Source organism: Notolepis coatsorum, assembly GCF_963971535.1.
Source record: "Notolepis coatsorum genome assembly, chromosome: 8".
In the NCBI taxonomy this organism is placed as follows: domain Eukaryota; kingdom Metazoa; phylum Chordata; class Actinopteri; order Aulopiformes; family Paralepididae; genus Notolepis; species Notolepis coatsorum.
The window spans coordinates 72,987,416-73,015,249 of record NC_140172.1 but is presented as its reverse complement, the minus strand read 5'-3'; the positions used below and the strand labels follow the sequence as shown (position 1 = coordinate 73,015,249).

At 43.4% G+C, this 27,834-nt stretch overlaps 1 protein-coding gene across 1 annotated transcript in view; it reads right to left on the bottom strand.

Moving 5' to 3' along the window:
• LOC311233283 (uncharacterized protein) overlaps positions 1-27,613 on the bottom strand; it is a 79,769-nt gene extending 52,156 nt beyond the window's left edge. Inside the window, exons 1-2 of the mRNA XM_084320226.1 lie at positions 26,133-27,613; positions 21,997-22,058 (exon numbers count right to left, since the gene is read on the bottom strand). Of these exons, the coding sequence (XP_084176352.1) occupies positions 21,997-22,058; positions 26,133-26,403 (333 nt within the window). The 5' untranslated portion in view covers positions 26,404-27,613. The remainder of the gene's footprint in view (positions 1-21,996; positions 22,059-26,132) is intronic.
• Positions 27,614-27,834: the final 221 nt, after the last annotated feature.

The following is a 27,834-nucleotide window of genomic DNA, read 5'->3' as shown; positions in this document are numbered from 1 at the left end:
ACTTTATTTCCCGTTAACCGTTTTCCCCCAGATTTCATAATAAAACATAAGATGACATTGCATTTTATCTTTCCTTTCTATGGCATTTTTAAGACCTCTGAAAATGGATTTAAGACATTTTAAGACAAACTAAGGCCTTAATTATTGATAAACAAATTTAAGACCTTTTAAGACTTTTTAAGGATCCGCGGACACCCTGTGTCCCCATAGCTATAATATAGAATATAGATATAGCTCTCCAAACAGTGACGCACAGTGAAAATTAGGGATGCACCGACGCCGAAACCGATACCGAAAATAGGAAACAGTTGGCCGAAAACGGAATGCCGAAAGGCCGAAAATGATTAATATAAATATATATATAATGTATTTCTTAATTTTTTCAGCTACCTGATTATGGCAAAAGACATGATTATGGCAAAACTTAACTTAAATCATATTAATAATCACTATTATGGGCCCATAAAACATTTATTCAGCACTTTTGAATGCATACATTAATTCCAGACTGACTGCTGAAAGATTGTACAATTTAAACATTTTCTCTTTGCATACAACAAAATGTGCATTAAAGTCAAGTGCATTTTCTTTTCTCTGTAGGATAACTACAACAAAGTGCATTCAGAACAAAGCCAAGGTGCTTTAAAACTCAATAACGATCTGCATAAAGACACACACACAGGACTGTTGTATTTACTACATCTCCCATGACTCTTAGCGGGGGATGACGTAGCTTACGAGAGACTGGTCAAAGAGGAATGGAAGCGTTAGCTAGCTTAACGCTAACGTTAGTTCAAAATGTTTTAACCGCGACGGGCATATAGTAATGGCGAGGATATAAAGCATGTTAAAGACGCATTTATTGGATGCGTTGCTCGCGGAGTTTACATAGAAACAGCGCAACTCCCAAGAGGAGTTAGTTATCACAGGCTGCAGAATGCAGGAAGAGCTGCCAAGCTGCTCACATTACACGTTGCACGTTTTGATTACGTCATCACACAACACTTTCGGTTACGAACGTTACATATCCCTGTTCTTTGACATTCGGTGATATATTTTCGGTGCTAAAACCCTTTCGGCCAAAAGCCGAAAGAGCCTTTTTAACCATTTTCGGCCGATAATTTTCGGTGGCCGAATATTCGGTGCATCCCTAGTGAAAATATGTAATGGAAACCTGGCACGTTAGCTACATGGCCAAGACTAATAGCTGGCACTGAATGAGTTAATCATCTTGCCTTTATTCATTTGCTTAGATTTTTTGTACACATGATCTCGAGAAGGTGCTGGATGAGCTCAGTGGCAGTTTTTCATGTCTGGTCATTTTTAGCATGGTGTTATTCACTGTCAAAGATGCAAAGAAAAATCATAATTTATATTCTCCTTTGTTTCATCACAATTTACTCAAGCCTAGTAACAGACACAATATTTCTGACACTGGGAATACATTCCCTGATATCAATAGATGTCCCTAGATACCAAGAACATGCAAATGCGGCCTTGTAGAAGTGGAGCAATCTTCCATTTACTTAGGTATGTATTTTAGGCGGATCTTCAGAAAATAGGGCTACAGCTTAATCGTGGAGGCATGCACAAAATAATACGTTTTGGGGGGGAAGCGCTCCTTTAACACATTGAGTGCCACGCCCCTTCCGGGAAGTGACCACTTCCGTGCCGTCCATTAACCCCATGTAAACGTAGTTGTACTTTGTAGACCTAAACCTATATTCTATAGTATAGCTATGGGTCTAATAACGCCGTTGAGTCCCATTGAGCTGCTTCTGGTCAATGTGCAAAAAACAGATAATTTTTTCATCCGTACATTTCCGTTTCATACCGTTTTGAATATGAACATAGTCTGGCCGCTTCTGAGCAATTCCAGGGAAAAAACACGAAAACAGCGTTTTTGTGTAATTCAATAAACACGTAATTTTTCGCCTGATTATCGGATCTTCCTGAAATCAACGCTAGATCATCACTATTATCCTTCCTCGTGCACGCAAGCAATGTGATTTAGACCGGCGCACCCCCTCCTGCAACCCAACGGCATACAGCCAAACAGCTATAACACAGATAGCTTCGCAGTAGAAATAAATACCATATCAACGCAACTTTCATATATGGTGTCCTTACCTGGTCTCTGAAGTAATGCAAAAAAAAGAATCCAATAATCTCATCGCCATTCCAGTTATCCACAGCGATCGTGCCCCCGACGTTGTAGGACATTGCACTTCAACGGGCGGGCGGGGTCAGTAGTCCAAACCACCCCTACAAACGTGTGTTTTGCCGGAGTGTTTAGGACCCGCCCCCATGCCGCAGCTCGGTAGAGAAAAAAAACCAACCTGTTTCTAACGGGGTGCATTACTGGCCGAAGGCGTTAGAGGGTGGTATAATACTAATATAATGGCTCAGACACTCAGAACAGTATGCACAAGGTGCCCCGCTGAATTATGAATGGCAATAGATAATAAAAGAAATACCGCGACAGAAACGTAGATCTACGTTTCCGGCACTCAGCGGTCGGGCCACAGAAATGTAGATCTACGTGAACGGCAGTCAATGTGTTAAATAAGAGACAGACACAAATAAATAGCTGTATGCCTAAAACTAGACATGTACTAGCCTAGCATAGCACAAATGAAGGGGATACGAACCAGCTAACCTAGCTGTTGGGAAAAAACACCTCTCCCTGGGTTTGAAGCTAGGCTAGTAGTCCTTATCCACCTTCATTCATTTGTGCCAATACCTGTAAGTAAGGGTCGTTTCTGATTATTTGATTGGCAGTAACGGCATTCCTATTGAACACTAAAAACGTGTCTCAGCCCGATCGGTATAAAAGCATTGCACGATCAAGCTAAAATTGACGTCAGATAGTCCTTAACTGTGAGTATTCCAAAAATAATAGTCCAATTGTTTGATCGCCATCTGGTACATCCAATGTCCATTTGATCCCCGACATAACCCACCACAACATATGGATCGGGGATATTTGACGCGCTTCAATGCAACCGGGAGAACAGCTAGACTGGCCCGACAAAAAAAAGTGAGCCCGGTCCCCGGTGACATTTGACCGTTGCACAGGCCAAGATACAAGGTTTCAAAGGGTGCTTGATAACGCCGTCTAGCTGGATGTGGCCGGTATTGCACTTTGGCGATCTCAGACTCATTCCCTATAACACCAAGGTCCCTGGATGAATAATGAATACAAATATCGAAAAAAAAGGAAAAACTATCAAATAACGAGTATACTCGTTGTTGGCGGGGAATGAGTTAAGGCCCAATCCATGATGGCCGTTATAACAAGGCCCACTACCGACTTTGTTTAAAAAAAGAATTCATTGGATTGAAGATTTCCTTCTCTTCACTCTGGAAACTCACTGTCTGAGCCTTTAACACCAATTTACAGGCTGTAGGAGGTTTGTTAATCGGTAGGATAATGAATTATGTTTACCGTTAACTGGTTCGGGGCCAACCATGCACGTATATATATATACACGTGTTTGGGAGCCGACCTTTGAAGGCCAACCACGTATATATACACGTGTTAAACTCGTTTTTGCTTTTATTCCATTTTAATATCCCGGATGTTGTCACGGAGCTGTATTTTGGCTGGAAAAGGCATATTGGGACTCCGAAAGTGCAGTACCGGCCAGATCCTGGTATTGGCGCTGTCTCGAGAATGCAGTTTCCCCTGTTGCAGACCGGGTGTCACTTTTCTTTCGCTCCAGGTGGACTTTTCTGTTAGCCTAAAGCTATGGCTTTACCAGATCGCCTGGAATACATTTTGCAACGTTGAATTCAGTATGCAGTAAAGGAATATAGCATCAGCCAATGGACATATCGATCTACCAGATGGCGATCAAATAACTGGGAAATTATTTTTGAAAACAGATACCGATCATTTCCGATATCACATTTTAATGCCAATATCAGCAGATAATATCGGTAGGCCGATAATATCGGACATCCCTAATGAAAATGAATGGATATAGCTAATAAAAGAAATAGCGATTAAAACCCGACTTTTCTCGTGATTGGAGCTGAACGGTTGGCGAGTTAACCCGACTTTTTCCGTGATTGGCGTTGAATGAGTTTAATTATTTGGCAATATGATGATATTTAAATGTAATTGTAAGGGGCGACAGTGGCTCAGGGAGGTAGAGTGGTCGTCTGGTAGATGTAAAGTTTCCGGTTCGATTCCCACTCCTCCCAGGCAGCATGTCGAAGTGTCCTTGAGCAAGACACTTAACCCCTATGTGCTCCTTATGAGCAGGTCGGCACCTTGCATGGTCCCCTACGCCGTCGGTGTGTGAATGTGTGAGTGAATGGGTGGAACAAAATTGCTATAAACATTTTGAAAAAAAGAAAATTGTAGTTGAAGGTACAGTGATCCGTCTGTTTCTCTTGCAGTTGAAATGTACAGTGATCTGTCCGTTTCTCTTTCAGCAAAAATATTTGCGCCTCACGACGGCATTAGAGGGAAAAGTTGAGCTTGTCTAAATTTCTATTTGAAGCTGCAGTCTTCCGTCACACTCTGCATAACGGGTCTGTAGCTTCATGTCACGACTTCCATTGAAAATGTATTGATTTCATGTTACTTTGTAGCCCGTAGTGTGAACACATGGCGAGGCTTGTTATAGAAATAGACCTGGACGCTATTTCACCAAGCAGAATGATGTGATTAGGCCTGTATTTCACCAAGCAGAATGTTCTGGTTAGGCCTGTATTTCACCAAGCAGAATGATGTGGTTGGGCCTGTATTTCACCAAACAGAATGATGAGGCCTGTATTTCACCAAGCAGAATGATGTGGTTAGGCCTGTATTTCACCAAGCAGAATGATGTGGTTAGGCCTGTATTTCACCAAGCAGAATGAGTTTTGGAGTTTCTTTAATAGTTGTCATACAGAAGTACAGAATACTTTCATACAAAATGCTTCTTACTGTTACGCTCCAGAGACTGTGCTAGACAAGATAGTATCAAATAACATAGTATAGCATGTAAATTAGAAGTAGAAAATGAGGTCACAGTGTTCAGTATAGACATATGTACAATGTTCGATGCAGAATAGACGTAACTGAGTTACCATATAATATACAATACTATGCAGTGTACTAATGTACAATATTATATAGTGCAAAGCAGAAATGCAGAAATCGGATGAGGTACATTTTAGGTACAATTTACAGTAAGGTGTACGAGTTGTAGTGCAATCCTTCATCAATAAATATAAAGTGTGGGGAGTGGGTGCTACAGTGTGTTTGTTTAAAGTGAGTGTGTGCTATAAAGTGTGGGGAGTGGGTGCTACAGTGTGTTTGTTTAAAGTGAGTGTGTGCGTGTGGATGTGTGTGCTATGTGCGTTTGATGGTTGTTGTTGTGTAGTGTTCATTGTTCGTTAAGCAGCCTGATGGCCTGGGGATAGAAGCTTCTTCTGAGTCTTTCTGTGCTCGCCTTGAGACTCCGGTATCGCTTGCCTGACCGCAGCAGTTCAAAGAGGCAGTTGTTCGGGTGGCTCGAGTCCTTAATAATTCTCTTAGCCTTCCCCCTGCACCGCTTGTTGTAAATGTTCTGGAGGGTGGGGAGCCCCCCTCCGATTGTGCGTTCGGCTGAACGTGTCACTCTTTGTAGTCTGCTTCGGTCTTGTGCAGTGCTATTCCCAAACCAGGAGGTGATGTTGCCAGTTAGGATGCTCTCTATTGTACATGAGTAGAAGTTCTTAAGGATCTTCTGACTGACTTGGAACTTCCTTAGGCGCCTGAGGAAGTAGAGGCGTTGTCGTGCCTTCTTCACAACACTGTCAATGTGTGTGGTCCATGTCAAGTCCTCGGATATGTAGGCTCCGAGGTACTTAAAGCTGTTGACTCTCTCAACCGGTGCCCCGTCGATGCTGAGGGGGCTGTAGTCCTTGACCCCCGACCTCCTGAAGTCCACAATCATCTCCTTTGTTTTGCTGACGTTCAGGGAGAGGCTGTTTTCCTGGCACCATTCCGCCAGGACCTTGACCTCTTCCAGGTAGGCCCTCTCGTTGTTGGCAGAGATCAGGCCCACCACCACTGTGTCGTCGTCAAATTTGATGATTGTGTTGCTACTCCACTGAGCCACACAGTCGTGTGTGTACAGGGAGTAGAGGAGGGGACTCAGAACACAGCCCTGGGGGGCCCCTATGTTGAGGGTGATGGATGAGGAGGTGCAGTTGCCTGCTCTCACCACCTGGGGTCTGCCCGTCAGGAAGTCCAAGACCCACTGGCAGAGGTCATAGTTCAAGCCCAGGTCCCTGAGCTTGGCTATGAGTTTGGAGGGGACTATGGTATTGAATGCCGAGCTGTAGTCGATGAATAGCATTCTCACATAGTTCCCCTTCCTCTTGTCCAGGTGTGATGCTGCTGTGTGCAGCACATGGGCTATGGCGTCCTCCGTGGACCTGTTGGGGCGGTATGCAAATTGCAGGGGGTCCATGTTGATGGTGATGTGGTTAGGCATGTATTTCACCAAGCAGAATGATGTGGTTAGGCCTGTATTTCACCAAGCAGAATGATGTGGTTAGGCCTGTATTTCAGCAAGCAGAATGATGAAGCCTGTATTTCACCAAGCAGAATGATGAGGCCTTTATTTCACCAAGCAGAATGATGTGGTTAGGCTTGTATTTCACCCAGCAGAATGATGTGGTTAGGCCTGTATTTCACCAAGCAGAATGATGTGGTTAGGCCTGTATTTCACCAAGCAGAATGATGTGGTTAGGCCTGTATTTCACCAAGCAGAATGATGTGGTTAGGCCTGTATTCGTCAAGCATCTCGAAGGAGAAGTGCTGATCTGAGATATTTTGCCACAACGTATGCTCTGTGCTGCGCAAGCCGTCTGTCATCAACTTCCATTTCCATTCAATACAACTGACCCTGGATCATTTTGCGTGCATGCTGTTTTGCCCCTCACATCAAAGTAATGTTTTTTATACTGCGGATCAAGTACAGTCGCGATAGCCCTCTTATTGGAGGAATGTCTTTCCAGAGCAGGTACAGATGGCAGGTACTAGTCTTTCCAGAGCAGGTACAGATGGCAGGTACTAGTCTTTCCAGAGCAGGTACAGATGGCAGGTACTAGTCTTTCCAGAGCTGGTACAGATGGCACGCAGGTACTTGTCTTTCCAGAGCTGGTACAGATGGCAGGTACTAGTCTTTCCAGAGTAGGTACAGATGGCAGGTACTAGTCTTTCCAGAGCAGGTACAGATGGCAGGTACTAGTCTTTCCAGAGCTGGTACAGATGGCAGGTACTAGTCTTTCCAGAGCAGGTACAGATGGCAGGTACTTGTCTTTCCAGAGCAGGTACAGATGGCAGGTACTTGTCTTTCCAGAGCAGGTACAGATGGCAGGTACTAGTCTTTCCAGAGCAGGTACAGATGGCAGGTACTAGTCTTTCCAGAGCAGGTACAGATGGCAGGTACTAGTCTTTCCAGAGCAGGTACAGATGACAGGTACTCATCTTTCCAGAGCAGGTACAGATGACAGGTACTCGTCTGCTCCGTCCACAAGCACAGACAGTGAGAGACTGTTTAGCGCTGCATGTCATGTCATTGGTGAGAAAAGGAACCGACTTTCTCTGAGAGAAAGCAGAGACGCTTCTGTTTCTAAAGAAGAACCAGTCACTTCTCAGGGCTGTACGCTAAGCTTTTTCACTAGGGGCACAGGTGCCCCTAAATATTTCAGAATATTTTTTAGGGGCGTTTTTTTAAATAACAATTTCACCATTATAGTGCAAAAAAAGATGTTCATCCTGCCTCATTACTGTGGTCCTTTTATTTAACATTCAAGTGCTTTTGTTTTCAGGTTTGTATCTTTTATAATGAACCAACTGAAATATTACCACTGCTGCAAACATTTCTTCTTTCATTGATAACAGTGTTCATAGTCAGCATCTGCTGCTCTGCTGTTGATGGCAATAACTGGAATGTATTAGCAAAAAACACTCAAACAACGCTCTCTTGTGGTAAACACAGGTGGAAACTGGTAAGGAGAAAAATATAACTGGCTGGTGAAAAAATAAAGCATTTAAAAGAAGATGTTCAGGCCCACACAGTTCACCATTTTCCTGTGGTTTATTAAAGCAAAACACACCACAGTCTACAGCAATGATCTGGCTGCTCACCATTTAACTATAGTACACAATTTTTTTATCCAATTTGTATAGATACATTTTAGAGATGTTCCGATACCATTTTTTCCTTCCCGATCCGATTCCGATACCTAAGCTTTGGGTATCGGCCGATACCGATCCGATACCAGTGCATACATAAAAAGAAAATTATAAAACTTTTTTTTTTACAGCTACTGTTTTATATATACTAGAGCTGGGCCTTTAACGGCGTTAACGCGATACTAGTATCGCGCGATAATATAATTAACACATTAATCTAAAAAAAATTCAAAAAATAAATAAAAAAAATTACCTTTATTTACCCAGGGTAGGTTCTCTGAGCACAGATGCTCTTTTTCAGGAACGCCCTGCTTCACATTCACACAGTTCCATTCACACCTGGGAGCTGCCCAGTACAACCACAGTTGACACCATTGGCCACTGAGCAACTCCACTGGAGCAGTTGATTTGCATTGGCAGGGTTTGGCCCTGTCTGGCACCCAACGGGAAAAATATTATAGGCACTATAAGTAGACACCGCTACATAAAACAAGCTGGTCTGCCTGAGTGACTGGTGGAATAAGGAGAAATAGAGATTGGACTGATTGAGTCAAGCCATGTCACATAGTTCAAGTTTGAAATGCTTCTTTCTGTTTTGCTCCTGAGAGCAGGGCTGTACACTGCGATGATATGGTCGCAAATTGCCCCCTAATTTGGTCCGTGCGAGTTTAAAATAATATCTGGGGGCAAGCTTGCGAGTGGTGATTTCAACCCTTCATTCGCATTTCACTCCTAAATTAATCCATACAAATTGTAGTAAAACATTAGCCTACAACCAGGGCTGTACAGTGCAATATAATGTTGCGGTTGTAATTTCATTCAGACCAGCGCGGACCTTTAATAACATGCAATTTAATTGACACGAGCAATGAGCTAACGGTAGCTGCTAACCAAGGTATCCATTAGGATTATGCTAAGTTAACTAGCGATCTCTGCTAACCCTGGAAAACGGTCAAAGCGGACTCCACAAGACTAGTTCCATTCGTGAGGAAAGGGGGTGGGTTATATTGACAACGCTTGACAACAGAAGTTTAAACATAACTTCATATTTATTGGTTATTCATTTCTGTATATCATCAAATTTCCATCTCCGTGTGTCTCCATCTCTTCCTGTTTACATTCGAGTGTGACGTCATCACCTACGGCAGCTTAGACGATCAAAACGCGAACCTAGAACAAAACCCGAAGGGGGGGGCTGGCTCTCTTGTTCGTTCTCGCCCCCTCTCTCTCTCTCTCTCTCTCTCTCTCTCTCTCGCTCTCTCTCTACATTCAATGATTTAAAGTAGCCAAATGTTACACACAGTATAAATACTAACTGGATAGTTGATGATATAAACATTTAATTTCATTATCTGAAATATTCTAAAATCATTAAGTCTGTGTGATTATTATTTTCTCACAGTAGTGTGTGTGTATATATATATATATATATATATATGTGTGTGTGTTTGGCTAAAGTGGATAGAAAACACAGTACTGTGTAAAAGGCACCCAAGAGTTTTTATATAAATTGTCTTAGATGTAAATAAGTTTTTTTATTAGTGTGTCAGTAGACTACTCTTAGTACATTTTCATTAAATTATTTTTTAAAGCATCTTCATGGTTTAATAATGCAAACATATGTTGCAGGGACTTATTATAATCATCATATTGGCGTGACTGTATGCATCAAAGGGTTAAATCAAGCATTTTTAAGTGCTTTAGAGGAAATGTCAAAATATCGCGATATCATTTAGAGGCCATATCGCCCAGCCCTACTATAATGGTAAAATAGTTATTTAAAAATGTGCCCCTAAAAAATATTCTTTGCCCCTAAATTTCTCATTTAGGGGCAAGTGTGCCCCTAGTGAAAAAGCTTAGCGTACAGCCCTGGAGAGTGTGCTAGATACTGTACTGTACTGGTAATATTATTTATTTGTGTTAATTTCTGAATAAAACAACTTATTAAACACAAGTACATCTTATTGAACATTATTGATATTTCATTACCAATTATCATAGCAAAACAGCTTTTTCAAACAGTCTGTAATGCATTTTGGAAACGGGAGATGGGCTCATGGTGTAATGGGCCACCTGGCCTGAGAAACATAAGGAGGAAAGAAAAAGTAAGGACTTACTTCTGGTCATTATTTGGGTAGAACACACATATTTTGAATGCCTTCTGCAGGTTTTATTATTTTTTTTAGCAATTTTAATGATTAAATCCAGGATTGCAGATAGATTAATCTAGATTAAAAAAAATGAATCTATGCCCACCTCTAATATATACTGTTTTTTAGTAATAACTATAAAGTAATGGTATTTATTAAACTATGCTCACCCACGGAACGGTTGTTGGGACATCGATTCCACACGGACGTTATATGTTGTTGCACTCCAGAAGGCTCCGGTAACTTCAGTTAGTAGCAGAGGCTCTGTTGTGATTTTTGCACAATAAATATTCTACATTCTCTTTTGAGACTCCGCCTCAGACTCTTATCATTTGGCACTAAAAGCTAAACATTGTCACCGGTATGGCTGTCCACAACATGTCATTAATTGCGTGCGAGAGGTCGATCAGTGACTACGTTGGCGTGAGCTAGGTTAACGTGAGCTAACGTTAGATGGAAACAAGACAATATAACTAGGGGTGCACGATATTGATTTTTTTTTACCCCGATATTGATACCGATAACTTTCTGCTCCTCAAGGTCGATACCGATAACAAAAAAAAGATTATAATACAAAAATATATTATAATCTTTTTTTTTATGTATATTCCTGTAGTTTTTACCTAACCAGATTTATCATGACATGAGCGTTACTACTATGAACAAAACAAAGCCAAGAGAACAGTTTTGACTCTTCAAATAAAGTGACTATATTTATTTTTCCAAATAAATATAATTTGAGTCAGTCACAAAATTCACAATCCGTCAATGTCATTAACAATGTGTTTCCCTGAACAATGAGTGAACTAAAAACCAACAGGTATTGTGCTTTGTCAGCAGATAAAACATTTGACGCTATAGGACAGGGGTCAGCAACCTTTTTGACATGGAGTGCCTGTTTGAAATATAGTTGTAACTAGTGTGCCTCAACAATATTACATGCATCGTAATTTTTTCTGATAATCAGGTATTTTTAATGATAATCTTTACATTATTACATCATTATTACATGGCGTTTTCACATTCGCCGAAATGCTTGCTTGTGATTGGTCAATAGCCCCCCGACAGCGGTCATTATTTTTCAATAATGACCGCTGTTTTTTCAATAATGACCGCAGTGCGCAGCTGTTGGCAATCAAGCCCACATCAGTGCAGCAAATCAGACACACCTGCCGCGCTGCACTGACAGCGGAGTGTCAGCGGAGCCAGAACAGAGGCTGCCCGCGATAATAATAATCACTTTATTTGGGCTGACAGAGCCACAGAACAACTGCGATTTGTCAAATGAATTAGGTATATTGTTAGTAAGTTAGCCATGTAATAAGTGGGATAATGTATAGCGCTGCACTGACACCGGAGTGTCAGCGGAGCCAGAACAGAGGCTGCCCGCGATAATAATAATCACTTTATTTGGGCTGACAGAGCCACAGAACAACTGCGATTTGTCAAATGAATTAGGTATATTGTTAGTAAGTTAGCCATGTAATAAGCGGGATAATGTCTAGCCTACTCGGTCATTGTCGCAAAATAATTGACCTTCACTACGTTTAAAACACCTCGGCGCGGCGCCTCGGTATTTTAAACTCCGTGTCGGTCAATTATTTTGCGACAATGACCTCGTAGCCATACATTATCCCTTACTTATTGTTATTGTTATTATTAACAATATTATTATGATGGTTGTATCAACCCTAAATCTGAGTTTGGGGGGGGGGGGGAATGCAATGCAGACAAACAGCTGCATGCAGTGCGACCATTTCACTCACATTTGCCCATTCATTTTTGGACACATCACACACCATCGGTGTGTGTACTGTACGTGTGCTGTCATAGCTCCACCTACAGGCCTAATGGAGAACACCAGGAGAACACCAGGATGTGAATGGAGGGTGAATGTGAGGTATATCGTGTAAATAAGTTTTGATTGATCGCAAGACTACACTGTAAAAAAAAATTATAATAATAAGTTACCAGAACTTAAAAATATTGAGTTCAGTTACTGTGCATTAAGGTTTTCAGTTTTCAATCCATAATAAGTTAACAGAAAAATAAGTACACAACCACATTATTTCAACCTAATAAAAATATGTTTATTGTCATTGTTTTAAGAACACAAGTTGACTTGGTAATACTCACATTTTGAGTAAAAAAATGGCTTTTAACATGTGCAATGTTCAATGAAATAGAAAAATAAATAATAAAAATTGTTGATTAATCCCACTGGTCACAATGGTGACCGTAATAATGTTTTTGTTATAAGGCTCTGCAAATGTTACTGAGTGATGTAGCAATGTATTTCCAGCTAAATTGAAATAATAAACAAATAAAGGGTCTCAATTAAATATGTGGTAGTAAAAAGAACCTGTGGGAGGATTTCAACAAGATAAATGCGACAACAGTGCAAAATATTTCACTATGATATTTCAGAGAAAAAAAAAAAAAATATATATGTTTTTTTTTTTTTTACTGCTGCCCCCTGTGCCTATGCAAATGCCCCCGCGTGCCTATGCAGGCACGCGTGCCTAGGGTTGCCGACCCCTGCTATAGGAGATGAGACTGTTGTGGTCTTGGTCCATGAAACAACTATTACTTGGCATTTATAGGACAGCACGCCTCAAAAAGAATTAAATAAACCAAACAAACATCACAGGTCCATATGTCCGTGGTGAAACGTACGTGCTGCGATTGCTGGCTGCTTTGTCACGTGTCTGGTGCGCCCAGAAATCACAGCACTCCTACTGTAAAATGCGGAAGCAGCCATTTTAGCGAAGGCTAGCTCAGTGATATTTTTTAATAGTTTATAAAAATGATTTTAAATGTTTATTAGCAACGCCGAGCTTTCAAACCCCGCCGCACGTGTGTGTGTGAAACCCTAATGGAATGCTGGGTACCTTTGAAATTTATATCTGATATATTTTGGACCCACCACTAGCTCTTAAGCAGTGCTTGGTGGTGCAAATTAACCTGGCTACTACGGAGCAATAAGTGACTGCGTAATCGTATTCAACCAAGGGTTGCATCACAGTCACAAAAGGGGCTAGATTTGCAGCAGGTTTAGCTGCTCGCGTGTCGTCGTAGGCTTTTAACACACCATCGTAGCGGTGGTGATGTTGCAGGTGACTTATTATGTTGGATGTGTTATAGCTTGTTGCCCTTTTCCCTCCTCGTGGAACTTCTGCATTGCATTTGTTACAAATAGCAAGCGAACTGTTTTCCTCTGAAACTTTGTAAAAGTCCCACACTACTGACGCCATCTTTGTTTACTATCTGCGCTGGTTCTGAAAGTTACGTGACTACGTCACAGCCAGGCATGAGAAAGGGAGCGCTGGATTTGTGAAAAACTCCCTCTTCCTAAACCACACGCTATCAGCCGTACCACAGTACTGACAAAACGGGAGGAGCCTAAAGTAAAAACAAACGCCCTTCATCCCAATCCACCCACACCGCATTTTTTTAACCAAAGAATATATTATATATTGCGGCTACGTGGTGTAGTGGGCAAGGCGCTCGCCACGAAATGCTGGAGACGTTGGGCTCGTCAGTTCGAGCCCAGCGCTCCACATTTGCTTTCAGTTTAGCTGGTCGTCCGTACTAATACACATTGGCCGTATTAGGGGGTGGGAAACTGATGGGTGGGGATCGGGCGTTGTGGACAGCGACTCCTACAGGTCGGTTGGTGCGCCTGCGCAGTAGAATCAGGAAGTGTCGGGGGCAGCGTGAGCCTCCCACGCGTTACTCCTCGCCACTGAGAGATCGAGCTGCGCAGGTGAAAAGATGCGACTGCTGTTACCTCAAGTACCGGAGGGGACTTGTGCTATGTATGACTTAGTCCACATTGCAGCCGGCTTGTGGGAGGCAAGAAACAGCGTCCGTGACAGGGGAGGGTTGAATTGGATGATACGAAATTGGGATGGGAGATAATATAGAAAATGGGAGAAAAAGTGGATCAAAAAAATATATATATATTATATATTATCGGAGCTATCAATAATTGTATCTGGTTTATCGGGATGACGTCATAATTGCTGATATCGGCCCAATAATTATCGACCCGATAATTATCGTGCATCCCTAAATATAACGTTACTGGTGAAAAAGTGATTTACCTTGGAATACTCCTTTGCCAACTTGCTGTACTTTGCTTGCAGGTCTGCAGCCATTATTGCTAGATTATGAATAGTCCCAATTTTAGCCAAGGTAACGTTAAAGTGGAAATGAAGCAGTGAGCATAAATACATATTCATAGCATCACATTAGTATTTAGATAAGCCACAGAAGAAGTCACGTTATAAAAATAAGCAGTTTCTAAGAAAAAACGATTTGTTGTGTACATTTCTGAAGCATTTAGCATTATGGGCGCGGCCATTTTGTTGCTGACGTCATACCGTGGCTTGGGTGTATACACTCTGGTTAGCTGCCTATATTGAATGGGTCGGTCAGCAAATAAAATGTTGCCTACAAAACAACGGGACCGCGGTGGTTCTGTTTGTATTGCTCCTGGCTGTTCAAACTAATTTTACCATGTGAGAGAGAGGAAAGTTGGTTAATTTCCACAAACTACCAGTGAAAAAAACAGTGTTGTTGACATGTTGGCTCGGGCTGCCTGCACCCAGACGGCGCGACCAGCCTGTTGTACAGGGAAGGAGGATCTGCAGCGAACACTTCATTGCCTCGGATTATGTTGTTGGGGTGGGATGTTTGTCCAGAAGACCACTAATCAGCTGAAGCCGGACGCGGTTCCCTCGGTCTTCGACAGACAGACCGGCGTTAGCTCTCGGGGCCCGGCGTTAGCTCTCGCTAGCTAGCGTTAGCAACCGGAGCGTCGCGGAGCATTCAGCCTGCTGGCTACACAAGCTGGTTGAAGTGGGTCTAGGTAGCCAGCAGGCTGAATGCTCCGCGACGCTGGTTGAAGTGGGTCTAGGTAGCCAGCAGGCTGAATGCTCCGCGACGCTCCGGTTGCTAACGCTAGCTAGCGAGAGCTAACGCCTGGCCCCGGCTGGTGCCAACTAGCTCCCGAGAGCTAACGCCGGTCTGTCTGTCGAAGACCGAGGGAACCGCGTCCGGCTTCAGCTGATTAGTGGTCTTCTGGACAAACATCCCACCCCAACAACATAATCCGAGGCAATGAAGTGTTCGCTGCAGATCCTCCTTCCCTGTCCAACAGGCTGGTCGCGCCGTCTGGGTGCAGGCAGCCCGAGCCAACATGTCAACAACACTGTTTTTTTCACTGGTAGTTTGTGGAAATTAACCAACTTTCCTCTCTCTCACATGGTAAAATTAGTTTGAACAGCCAGGAGCAATACAAACAGAACCACCGCGGTCCCGTTGTTTTGTAGGCAACATTTTATTTGCTGACCGACCCATTCAATATAGGCAGCTAACCAGAGTGTATACACCCAAGCCACGGTATGACGTCAGCCATGACGTCAGCAACAAAATGGCGGCGCCCATGTTGAAAACAGGGATATTATATTATATTTTTCAGACAAATAAGATAGATTTCACATTTGATTATAGAACCCTGTCTTACACAAGGTACACAACAAACAAACTAGGATCACATTGCTCACTGCTTCATCTCCACTTTAAGCTAAAACTAGCTTTTCGGTTAGCTCTTCAGCTAATGCTAATAACACCAGCAAGCGAATACATCAGAGCTCCCCGTCAACACCCTTCTCTCGGGACGATGGCATTTAAGAAAGTATCTGCTAGCGGCTAAGTGGCGCAGTGGGCAAGGCGCTCGCCACTAACGCAGGAGATGCTGGGTTCGAGCCCAGCTCTCGGCGTTGCTTCCGGCTTGGCTGGTCGTTCATACTAATACAATTGGCAGTATTCGGGGGTGGGAAAGCCGGTGGGTGGGGATCGGACGTTGTGGACAGCGACTCCTACAGGTCGGTTGGTGCGCCTGTACAGCAGAATCAGGAAGTATCGGGGGCAGCGTGAGCCTCCCACGCGTTACTCCTCGCCACTGAGAGATCGCGCTGTACAGGTGAAAAGATGAGACGGCTGCCTCCTCGTGTACCGGAGGGGACACGTGATGCAAGGCTTCGTCCACATTGCAGCCGACCAGTGGGAGGCATGGTCTAGCGACGTTCGAGACAGGGGAGGGAAGAATTGGATAATACGAAAATTGGGATGGGAGAAAAAATTGAAAAATGGGGAGAAAAAGTTGATAAAAAAAATAATAAAAAGTATCTGCTGTTAAAATGACAAACAGCATTGACACTTTAATTCACGGCCGATTAAAAACATGTTTGTTTTATAATGCTCACTCTCAGTAGGAGGATACCGCACGTGTTGTTGATAAATTACGTCATATGGTATCGGAGGCTAGCCTTTCGGCGTACTCGCCGATACCGATACCAGCATTTTAGCATCGGAGGCATTTCCGATACTGGTATCGGTATCGGAACAACTCTAATCAATTTAGTAGTAGTAATAGTCTTTCGGGTATTTTATTTTGAAAAATGGCCACTTCCGTCCGCGCCTCACTCCAGCGTACTTGATTTACTCACAGGTTTTTTCTAGTTCAGTACTGTCGAGTCTTGACTTTAGGCACATAGCGCACATTGCTGCGGTTGAGTAGTAGTACCTACTTACTGGTCACGGGAGGCTTCAATAACATTTGAATGATAATCCATTTTGTGAATACATTTGTTGAAACAACTTTGTTGGCCGATGGCTCCTGCTATCTTAACGTTAGCTAAAGGGCTGCGCTCTAACGTTACATAGCTTAATTAAGTTCAAGTTCAAGTTCAAGTTCTTTAATAGTTGTCATACAGAAGTACAGAATACTTTCATACAAAATGCTTCTTACTGTTACGCTCCAGAGACTGTGCTAGACAAGATAGTATCAAATAACATAATAACATAATATAGCATGAATTTAGAAGAAGAAAAATGAGGTCACAGTGTTCGGTATAGACATATGTACAATGTTCTGAGTTACCATATAATATACAATACACAATACTATGCAGTGTACTAATGTACAGTACTATCTAGTGCAAAGCAGAAATGGGATGAGGTACAATTTTAGGTACAATTTACAGTAAGGTGTACGAGTTGTAGTGCAATCCTTCATCCATAAATATAAAGTGTGGGGAGTGGGTGCTACAGTGTGTTTGTTTAAAGTGGGTGTGTGCTATAAAGTGTGTGGAGTGGGTGCTACAGTGTGTTTGTTTAAAGTGAGTGTGTGCGTGTGGATGTGTGTGCTATGTGCGTTTGGTGGTTGTTGTTGTGTAGTGTTCATTCATTGTTCGTTTAGCAGCCTGATGGCCTGGGGATAGAAGCTTCTTCTGAGTCTTTCTGTGCTCGCCTTGAGACTCCGGTATCGCTTGCCTGACCGCAGCAGTTCAAAGAGGCAGTTGTTCGGGTGACTGGAGTCTTTAATGATTCTCTTAGCCTTGCCCTTGCAACGCTTGTTGTAAATGTTCTGGAGGGTGGGGAGCCCCCCTCCAATTGTGCGTTCGGCTGAACGTGTCACTCTTTGTAGTCTGCTTCGGTCTTGTGCAGTGCTATTCCCAAACCAGGAGGTGATGTTGCCGGTCAAGATGCTCTCTATTGTACATGAGTAGAAGTTCTTAAGGATCTTCTGGCTGACTTGGAACTTCCTTAGGCGCCTGAGGAAGTAGAGGCGTTGTCGTGCCTTCTTCACAACACTGTCAATGTGTGTGGTCCATGTCAAGTCCTCGGATATGTAGGCTCCGAGGTACTTAAAGCTGTTGACTCTCTCAACCGGTGCCCCGTCGATGCTGAGGGGGCTGTAGTCCTTGACCCCCGACCTCCTGAAGTCCACAATCATCTCCTTTGTTTTGCTGACGTTCAGGGAGAGGCTGTTTTCCTGGCACCATCCCGCCAGGACCTTGACCTCTTCCAGGTAGGCCCTCTCGTCGTTGGCAGAGATCAGGCCCACCACCACTGTGTCGTCAGCAAATTTGATGATTGTATTGCTACTCCGCTGAGCCACACAGTCGTGTGTGTACAGGGAGTAGAGGAGGGGACTCAGAACACAGCCCTGGGGGCGTCTACCTTAATGATAAGCAAGCAGTGCAAAAATGCGGAAGCATTCGTCACCGCACGCCACTACGGTAAAGCGCCTTTCTTTTCAGGCCCGCTTTGGGAGCTGTCGCGCGGAAATAGGCTGTCTATTGCCATTCTCTTTGACAAACTCTAACCTTAACCAGCTCCTTAACAGCGCCTAAACTTAACCGTTCTAACCTTAACCAACTCCGAAACAATGCCTAACCTTAACCTTAACCTTAACCATGCCTAACCTTAACCATAGAAAGAATATTGCCATTCTCTTTGACAAACTCTAACCTTAACCAGCTCCTTAACAGCGCCTAAATTTAACCGTTCTAACCTTAACCAACTCCGAAACAATGCCTAACCTTAACCTTAACCTTAACCATGCCTAACCTTAACCGGCGAAAGAATACACGTTAAAAAAAAAATCACGTTAAAAAAAATATATTTTATGGGATTCGAACTCGCCAGCAAACGAGCTGTAGGATCCACAGCCATGCAGTGTTGCCAATTGAGCTATTTCTCGATACTGAATAAGGGGCGGTGACTTATATATATTGAGCTCCGCTCGTGTCGAACCAAGGCGGGATCTCATGCGCATGCGCGGGCACCTCGCGCGAGCACGCCGGCGCACGCACGCACCTGAGCGAGCACGCCGCCGCCGGTGCACGCACCTGGGCGCTGGGCGGCATTCTTGCACTGCTTGCTTATCATTAAGGAACAGGCGCCCTGGGGGGCCCCTATGTTGAGGGTGATGGATGAGGAGGTGCAGTTGCCTGCTCTCACCACCTGGGGTCTGCCAGTCAGGAAGTCCAATTAACGTGCATAACATACCTGTGTAACGTTAAGGAGCTTGTGTTCTGCTGGGAAAGCATCAGCATCACTGCACACACTTCCAAACCTCCATTCGGAAACATTGTATTATGAAACCAGTATGAGACGCTGTGCTTTTTTTATCGTTTCAATTCGGAAAGTTGATGCTCACATGGCTTTTTTGTTTATCCTGTCATTCAGTAAATAATAATGGCAGGGTGATGATCAGAGCCAATCAGAGGCAGATCAGGGCTGGTCTTTGCAGAATGCACGTTAGAGCCAATCAAAGGCAGAGATTTTTTTTATTTCGAATTTTTTTTGAGAACGCACATGGCCACGGGGGGAAATACGCTACACACACACGCATACACACAGACAGACAGACCTGCTGGGAGCTGCACCAGTGCGACAAGGGGAAATATTCAGTCGCACTGCACTGATTTTTCGCACTCTGGAGCCCTGAGTGAAATGCGAATGAAAGGGTTTAAATCAGTACTTGCAAGGGTGCCCCCAAATATTTTTTCTATTCACACAGGCTATAATTAGGCGCAATATGTGACGCCCTCATCGCACTGTACAGCCCTGCTTCTCCTGAGGACGTAGAAAGTAGGCCTATTGTTCCTGAGGAAGTAGAAAGTAGGCCTGTTGTCTTTTCCTGAGGAAGTAGAAAGTAAATGTTTTCAACTTGATTGAAATATGTTGATATTTAAACTTAAAAAATAATACATAATAAATGTATACATGATCATGAGACAAAAAAAAATCGTTGTACAAACGGTTTGGGAGAGGGAGGTAGGGAGGGGTTTTAGTTTGTGTGGTGTGATAACAATGTTTAAATTGAGAAGTTTAGACTTTAGTTTAGTTTTACAACATAAATAAAAATGTTGTTATAATGAAAGGTACCGTCGGGTACTGGTATCGGTTCAAATGTGAACGGTACCCAACCCTACTGATCTGATAGTTGTCTTTTCTAGTTACAGTACCAGCCAGGCCCTTGCTCACCTCTGGTCTGATAGTTACAGTACTATAGTTCCTCACCTCTGGTCTGAGGCAGGGGAACTATGCGAGAATGCTATTCATCGACTACAGCTCGGCATTCAATACCATAGTCCCCTCCATACTCATAGCCAAGCTCAGGGACCTGGGCTTGAACTATGACCTCTGCCAGTGGGTCTTGGACTTCCTGACTGGCAGACCCCAGGTGGTGAGAGCAGGCAACTGCACCTCCTCATCCATCACCCTCAACATAGGGGCCCCCCAGGGCTGTGTTCTGAGTCCCCTCCTCTACTCCCTGTACACACACGACTGTGTGGCTCAGCGGAGTAGCAATACAATCATCAAATTTGCTGACGACACAGTGGTGGTGGGCCTGATCTCTGCCAACGACGAGAGGGCCTACCTGAAAGAGGTCAAGGTCCTGGCGGGATGGTGCCAGGAAAACAGCCTCTCCCTGAACGTCAGCAAAACAAAGGAGATGATTGTGGACTTCAGGAGGTCGGGGGTCAAGGACTACAGCCCCCTCAGCATCGACGGGGCACCGGTTGAGAGAGTCAACAGCTTTAAGTACCTCGGAGCCTACATATCCGAGGACTTGACATGGACCACACACATTGACAGTGTTGTGAAGAAGGCACGACAACGCCTCTACTTCCTCAGGCGCCTAAGGAAGTTCCAAGTCAGTCAGAAGATCCTTAAGAACTTCTACTCATGTACAATAGAGAGCATCTTGACCGGCAACATCACCTCCTGGTTTGGGAATAGCACTGCACAAGACCGAAGCAGACTACAAAGAGTGACACGTTCAGCCGAACGCACAATTGGAGGGGGGCTCCCCACCCTCCAGAACATTTACAACAAGCGTTGCAAGGGCAAGGCTAAGAGAATCATTAAAGACTCCAGTCACCCGAACAACTGCCTCTTTGAACTGCTGCGGTCAGGCAAGCGATACCGGAGTCTCAAGGTGAGCACAGAAAGACTCCGAAGAAGCTTCTATCCCCAGGCCATCAGGCTGCTAAACGAACAATGAATGAACACTACACAACAACCACCAAACGCACATAGCACACACATCCACACGCACACACTCACTTAAACAAACACACTGTAGCACCCACTCCACACACTTTATAGCACACACCCACTTTAAACAAACACACTGTAGCACCCACTCCCCACACTTTATATTTATTGATGAAGGATTGCACTACAACTCGTACACCTTACTGTAAATTGTACCTAAATTGTACCTCATCCCATTTCTGCTTTGCACTAGATAGTACTGTACATTAGTACACTGCATAGTATTGTATATTATATGGTAACTCAGAACATTGTACATATGTCTATACCGAACACTGTGACCTCTTTTTCTTCTTCTAAATTACACGTATACTATGTTTGATACTATCTTGTCTAGCACAGTCTCTGGAGCGTAACAGTAAGAAGCATTTTGTATGAAAGTATTCTGTACTTCTGTATGACAACTATTAAAGAAACTTGAAGAAACTGATAGTTACAGTACTATAGTTCCTCACCTCTGGTCTGATAGTTACAGTACTAGTTCCTCACCTCTGATCTGATAGTTACAGTACTATAGTTCCTCACCTCTGATCTGATAGTTACAGTACTATAGTTCCTCACCTCTGGTCTGATAGTTACAGTACTATAGTTCCTCACCTCTGGTCTGATAGTTACAGTACTATAGTTCCTCACCTTTGATCCGATAGTTACAGTACTATAGTTCCTCACCTCTGGTCTGATAGTTACAGTACTATAGTTCCTCACCTCTGATCTGATAGTTACAGTACTATAGTTCCTCACCTCTGATCTGTGGCAGCGCTCCGGACAGCCCAGGACATGCTCTCGGATTTGGAAGTACATGTCTGAGGACAGAACAGGGAAAACATCAGGACAGAACAGGGAAAACATCAGGACAGAACACGGAAAACATCAGGACAACACACGGAAAAACACAGGAAACAGCAAAACAGGAAGCAGGAAAGAAAAAAGGGAATCAATGTTATCATCAATTTTAACACGTTTTAAATAAAGGTTTGGATTGAATTAAATTAAGTTATTAACCCCCCCACATCTCTGGGACCACATGTACCCCTGCTGTATCTCCCGTGTCTCCCCTACTCCATCTCCCTCTCAGCCTTCCTACTGTCTCTTTAAAAAAGGAAATTACAATCATAATCATCATCATCATCAATCCAACCCCAGAAAGAAAAATAAGTCCATCAAATCGCAGAAAAAGAAAGGCAGGGCTGTGATTAACAATCTCCTTCCTTGTGTGATTCATACAGTCTGCTCTTCTTTCATTGATTGATTGACTGAATCACTCCTTCATTCATGCATGCCTTTTAAAACAGGATCACACTTGGAGAATGAGTTATTCATAGAGAATAATGTGCCCATAGAAAAGAGGATGATGAATATCAAAAAAAGGAACTCAGTCATGATTAGGTTACAGATAAATACATCACACAGCCAAGCAGGCGCAGCGTGGCGAGGAAAGCAGAAGGTAATGAAATAGGAATCATCTGTCGCCGGGTAGAATCCTTCCATAACCCTCTAATAAAATGAGCCTATCCATAGTATTCCATTACATCACCATTGCAGTCAGACATCATGGTAGGCAAACAACAGGTGGTTGTAATCAAATAACAGGTAATACTCATTAAAGAGACAGCCATGGCCTCCATATGTTTATGGCACCAGGCCATACAGGGCTCTACAGTGTGACCGTATTGCTCGCATATGCCCCTAAAAATGTGTTTTTCGAACATGAAAAATCAATTACTTGCACGTTGTGCGAGTGCAGATTACAGCCTCATTAGTTCTTTTTTTTCTCCGCTGCGAGAATCGTTAAAAAAACTACAAGTCCCACAGTTCACAGCCGCATAAACGTTCCAATCACAGTAGAGTTTCCTGTGGTCACGTGACTGGAAACTGAACGTAATGATCAGCGTCTGTTTGAGTCAGACGATACAGCCATGTCGAAGCCCATTCATTTTTATTTTGCGCGAAAGATACCGGAGAATGAGAAGTCAGGCGAGGCAGCTCATGTTACAGAGGTGATAGTTAACGTTAACGTTAACCAAGATACTGACGCTAGCCAGCATGCTAGCGAAGTTGGCAAAGCTAGCGAGGCTACACCCACTACTACCCCCACTGTAGCACCCAATGTACCCACTGTAGCTAGCGAAGCTACACCCACTGGAGCCGGAGGGAAGACATACAAATTTAACGTGAATTGGCTAAACATTTTCCCATGGCTAGAGTTCGAAAACAATGTCATGTTTTGTAAATATTGCAAAGTAGGATCGATGCATTGTTACACCCCTACACCAAAGTAACTGGCCCACTGTGTATGTGTGTACAGCTAAGTTGGCTAGCGTTATCAACCGCAGAGGTGGGCAATAGGGTCCAGCTGCAGCGCCGGACGACCAGAGTGCAAGCGGTGTGACGTCGTAATTGTCAATCAATGGTCTACCTGACACGCAAACTCATAAACAATGTTTCTGTATTGGAGGTGTACAGTATTTCAATAGGCAACCCTGAAAGGATTATTTTTCTAGAAGAGCAACACTAGCTCCCCCCTCTACTGATGGCCCTGGTGGTAATGCCAGTGTCTCCTTTTTGTTCAATGTCACTGCCTTTCTTATTAGGCCTAGTTGTTGGCTACAACTTTGCCACAGTAGGCATTAATCACTTAATTAATAGTTAAAATGTCTGTGTCCCATTCCCGTTTGCACATGCAGATGATACACACATACGCACACAGTGGGCCAGTGACTTTGGTAATTGCACAGATGTGTGTCCCGTTCCCGTTTGCACATGCACGCACAGTACAAATATACATTTATTTTTGGAAAAAAAAATAAACTCTGTTACTTGAAATATTTTCACTGTGCTCCTAAATATTTTTGGGTGCTCCTAAATTTCTTTGTGTGCTCCTAAATTTTTTCATTTAGGAGCACCTGTGCCCCTAGTGAAAAAGGTTAGCGTAGAGCCCTGCCATATCAATAGAGGATGGAAGGGCATGATCGGTCATGACTCATGAGAATACTATAAATGATGGGGCTGTTGTCTCAGGAGAAGAATGACATCCTATGACAGTGGTTCCAAAAGTGGGTTCCAGGGGTCCCCAACAAGATGCAAAACAAATTTGGTTTTGCAATTTTAGTCACTACAACGGGGATTCCCCAACTATTCTCAAAACCCCTACAAAGATCAACAGGCCAAGTACCCGCATTGGACCCGACCGCAATCCGAGGACATCTCCGTCTATATACAGTAGGTGGGCAGATAACAGTGGTTATAAAGTCATGCTGATGCATCATCTCATTGAGCTAGGTTCTACTATGACATAATATTCTAATTAAACGAATACTCATTTTAGAAGTTAGTAGAATGAGGCAATGTTTAAGAATACGTTTCACTCTCTGTTATCACCCCCCAGCCTGCAGTATGAAGCACTTCAGTACTAAAATATAGTGCCCTAACAATAACACTTCTGTACTAAAACATAGTGCCCTAACAATAACACTTCTGCACTAAAACATAGTGCCCTAACAATAACACTTCTATACTAAAACATAGTGCCCTAACTAACAATAACAATTCTGTACTAAAACATAGTGCCCTAACAATAACACTTCTGTACTAAAACGTAGTGCCCTAAAGAAGCACTTCTGTACTAAAATATAGTGCCCTAACAATAACACTTCTTTACTAAAACATATTGCCCTAACAATAACACTTCTGTACTAAAACATAGTGCCCTAACAATAACACTTCTGTACTAAAACAGTGGCCTAACAATAACACTTCTGTACTAAAACATAGTGCCCTAACAATAACACTTCTTTACTAAAACATAGTGCCCTAACAATAACACTGCTGTACTAAAACATAGTGCCCTAACAATAACACTTCTGTACTAAAACATAGTGGCCTAACAATAACAATGTATTCATACTAAAACATAGTGCCCTAACAATAACACTTCTGCACTAAAACAGTGCCCTAACAATAACACTTCTGTACTAAAACATAGTGGCCTAACAATAACAATGTATTCATACTAAAACATAGTGCCCTAACAATAACACTTGATTGATTGAGAAGTTTATTAACAGATTGCAGAATGGGTACAGTACAGTACAGCTCAATACATACAATTGTTAAGGGAATGCAGACCAGAGAAAGACTTTCGTCTTGTTTACATCAGGGTCCCCCATTTTCAATTCATCTGTACTAAAACATAGTGGCCTAACAATAACAATGTATTCATACTAAAACAGTGCCCTATCAATAACACTTCTGTACTAAAACATATTGCCCTAACAATAACAATGTCTTCATGCTAAAACAGTGCCCTAACAATAACTTCATGCTAAAACAGTGCCCTAACAATAACTTCATGCTAAAACATAGTGCCCTAACAATAACTTCATGCTAAAACAGTGCCCTAACAATAACTTCATGCTAAAACAGTGCCTTAACAATAACAATGTCTTAATGCTAAAACAGTACCCAAACAATAACTTCATGCTAAAACATATTGCCCTAACAATAACAATGTCTTCATACTAAAACATAGTGCCCTAACAATAACAATGTCTTCATGCTTCAAACATGACCCTTGTCAACCAAAGTGCTTTACAGTGGGCCGTGTAGCTAAGAAAGTACTCCTAAATTATAAATAAACAGAAAATAAACAACCAACCAACAGACAAACAAAGGAACAGAACAACATGTCAAAACAAACAGGGCAAGAGTCGGGTGAGTCAGGGAACGCTATAAGGACTCGTGGAGGGATACATAATTATGTTTGTCATATTAAGTCATGTATAAGGTAGCCCCTTTCGTGACTGCGTGTGTAGCCATACGGTAGTATTTTTAGTATGCATTAGTATTAGGAGTAGTAGGCTAACAAAGTCCATCCGTACCCTCCCACCAGTAGTTCTCCGCCACGGCTTTGTACGTGTCCTCCAGGGAGAGGTGGCGCGTGCCGGGCCGCCGGTGGAAGGCGGAGACCGCCTCGTGCCGCCGGTCCTCGACCAGAACCTCCCGGTAGTTGATGAAGCCTCTCTCCAGCTTCCTGCGGTACAGCAGCCCGTCGATCACCTCGAAGCCTTTCAACTTCCCGACAGAAGAACCGTTGTCGAACGTCCCGTCGCTCCCGTAACGAGTCTTGTAGGCGGCGCAATCGCCGGCCATTTTACCGGATCCGTTTATCTTGATGTAACTTTATTATCCCGTATCCTCTGCCGCCTGAACCAAAACAAACTCATCTGTCCTCACCGCAGCATCACGGAGCCTCCTCGGCCAGAAGTCTCCCCCCCCTCCCCCCGGTGTCCCGACATGCACTCCCGCGTGGACACGGTGACAGGCGGATCAAGACCACTCACAAAAGGGACACCGCGGGGCGGCCAGACTGGGGACAACCTACGAGGCTCGCGCGTCCCATCGTCCCACTCGGAGTAGGGTATATCTGCAGAGCCGCAAGCCCAATCCCCTATTGGGCTGGTGTCTGCACGGGGCGTCAGGTGTCACTTACCGAGAGCACGGCTGGGAAATAAATCGATTGTCTTCACGACGAGGGTTCGTCGGCGTTCAGTTCGCGTTACTACATGAAACGCTCACCACCATCCTTTAGATCAGAAGGTATAATCCGACTGTCGGACGGTAGCGTCTTCCTGCTCCACATTCCTGGGCATCTTTGTCAAGTCGAGGTCATTCTGTGTCACAACTACTTGGTCCAAATACTGATACAAAAAAAATATTCAAATGATTAAAGTTGCAAAGTTTGCTTTAAAAACAAAGCGCCCAGATTTTTTTACAAACACGGTAATGTCGCCGTAATTAATACAATATACTCTTCTTCACACAACACCGACGTGATACAATGTAACGTGTTTTCAGAGCGGGCTCCACTGTAAGCACTTTTAGAACGTGATCGTGTAACGTGTTTTCAGAAGAGGTTTAGTGCTACACTTTAACAACTATATAAACACGCGGCTCAGCGCCTAATAGTCTCATTTATCAGCAGCTGGAGTTGTCGGGGGTGGCGGCCCTCCGGAGCTAAATGACGGGCGGATCGAGCTTCACCTCCGGCACGTAACTTGTGGTTTCTTTCTGCTAGAACTCGAGTCGGAAGCAACATGATGATGATGCAGCTATCTGTCCAGCATCGCGAGTTGAACGACCTAAAAAAAAAAGAAGAAGAAGCGAGGTGTCTCCCTGATCGGCGCAAAATGTTGTAAAAATCCACCCGTCGATCTTCTCAAAAGATAGCCAACCCTCTCAAACGCGACATCCGACATATTCCATATCGCTACCATTTATGCAAAATCAGTCAGATGATCAAATAATCCAATTTTTTTTTACTCGTAACCTTCTGTTGGTTACTAAATAACAGCCTAACGAAGGGCGCTCTTCCCCCGCCTTCAGACAAAGGCCATTAGTAGATCCTTTAAAGAGAATCCGCCAGAGAGGATGTGATTGGCTGTTAGAACTGTCACTCGGTGAGAGCTTTTACATGCATCAAGGTAGGTTGGTAGCGCTTGATGCCAATAGCGGTAGCCTATTGCCTCACTTGGTGCACAGTCAAGTTGGTCACTGAGAATAGGGTGCATACAGTAAGTAGGC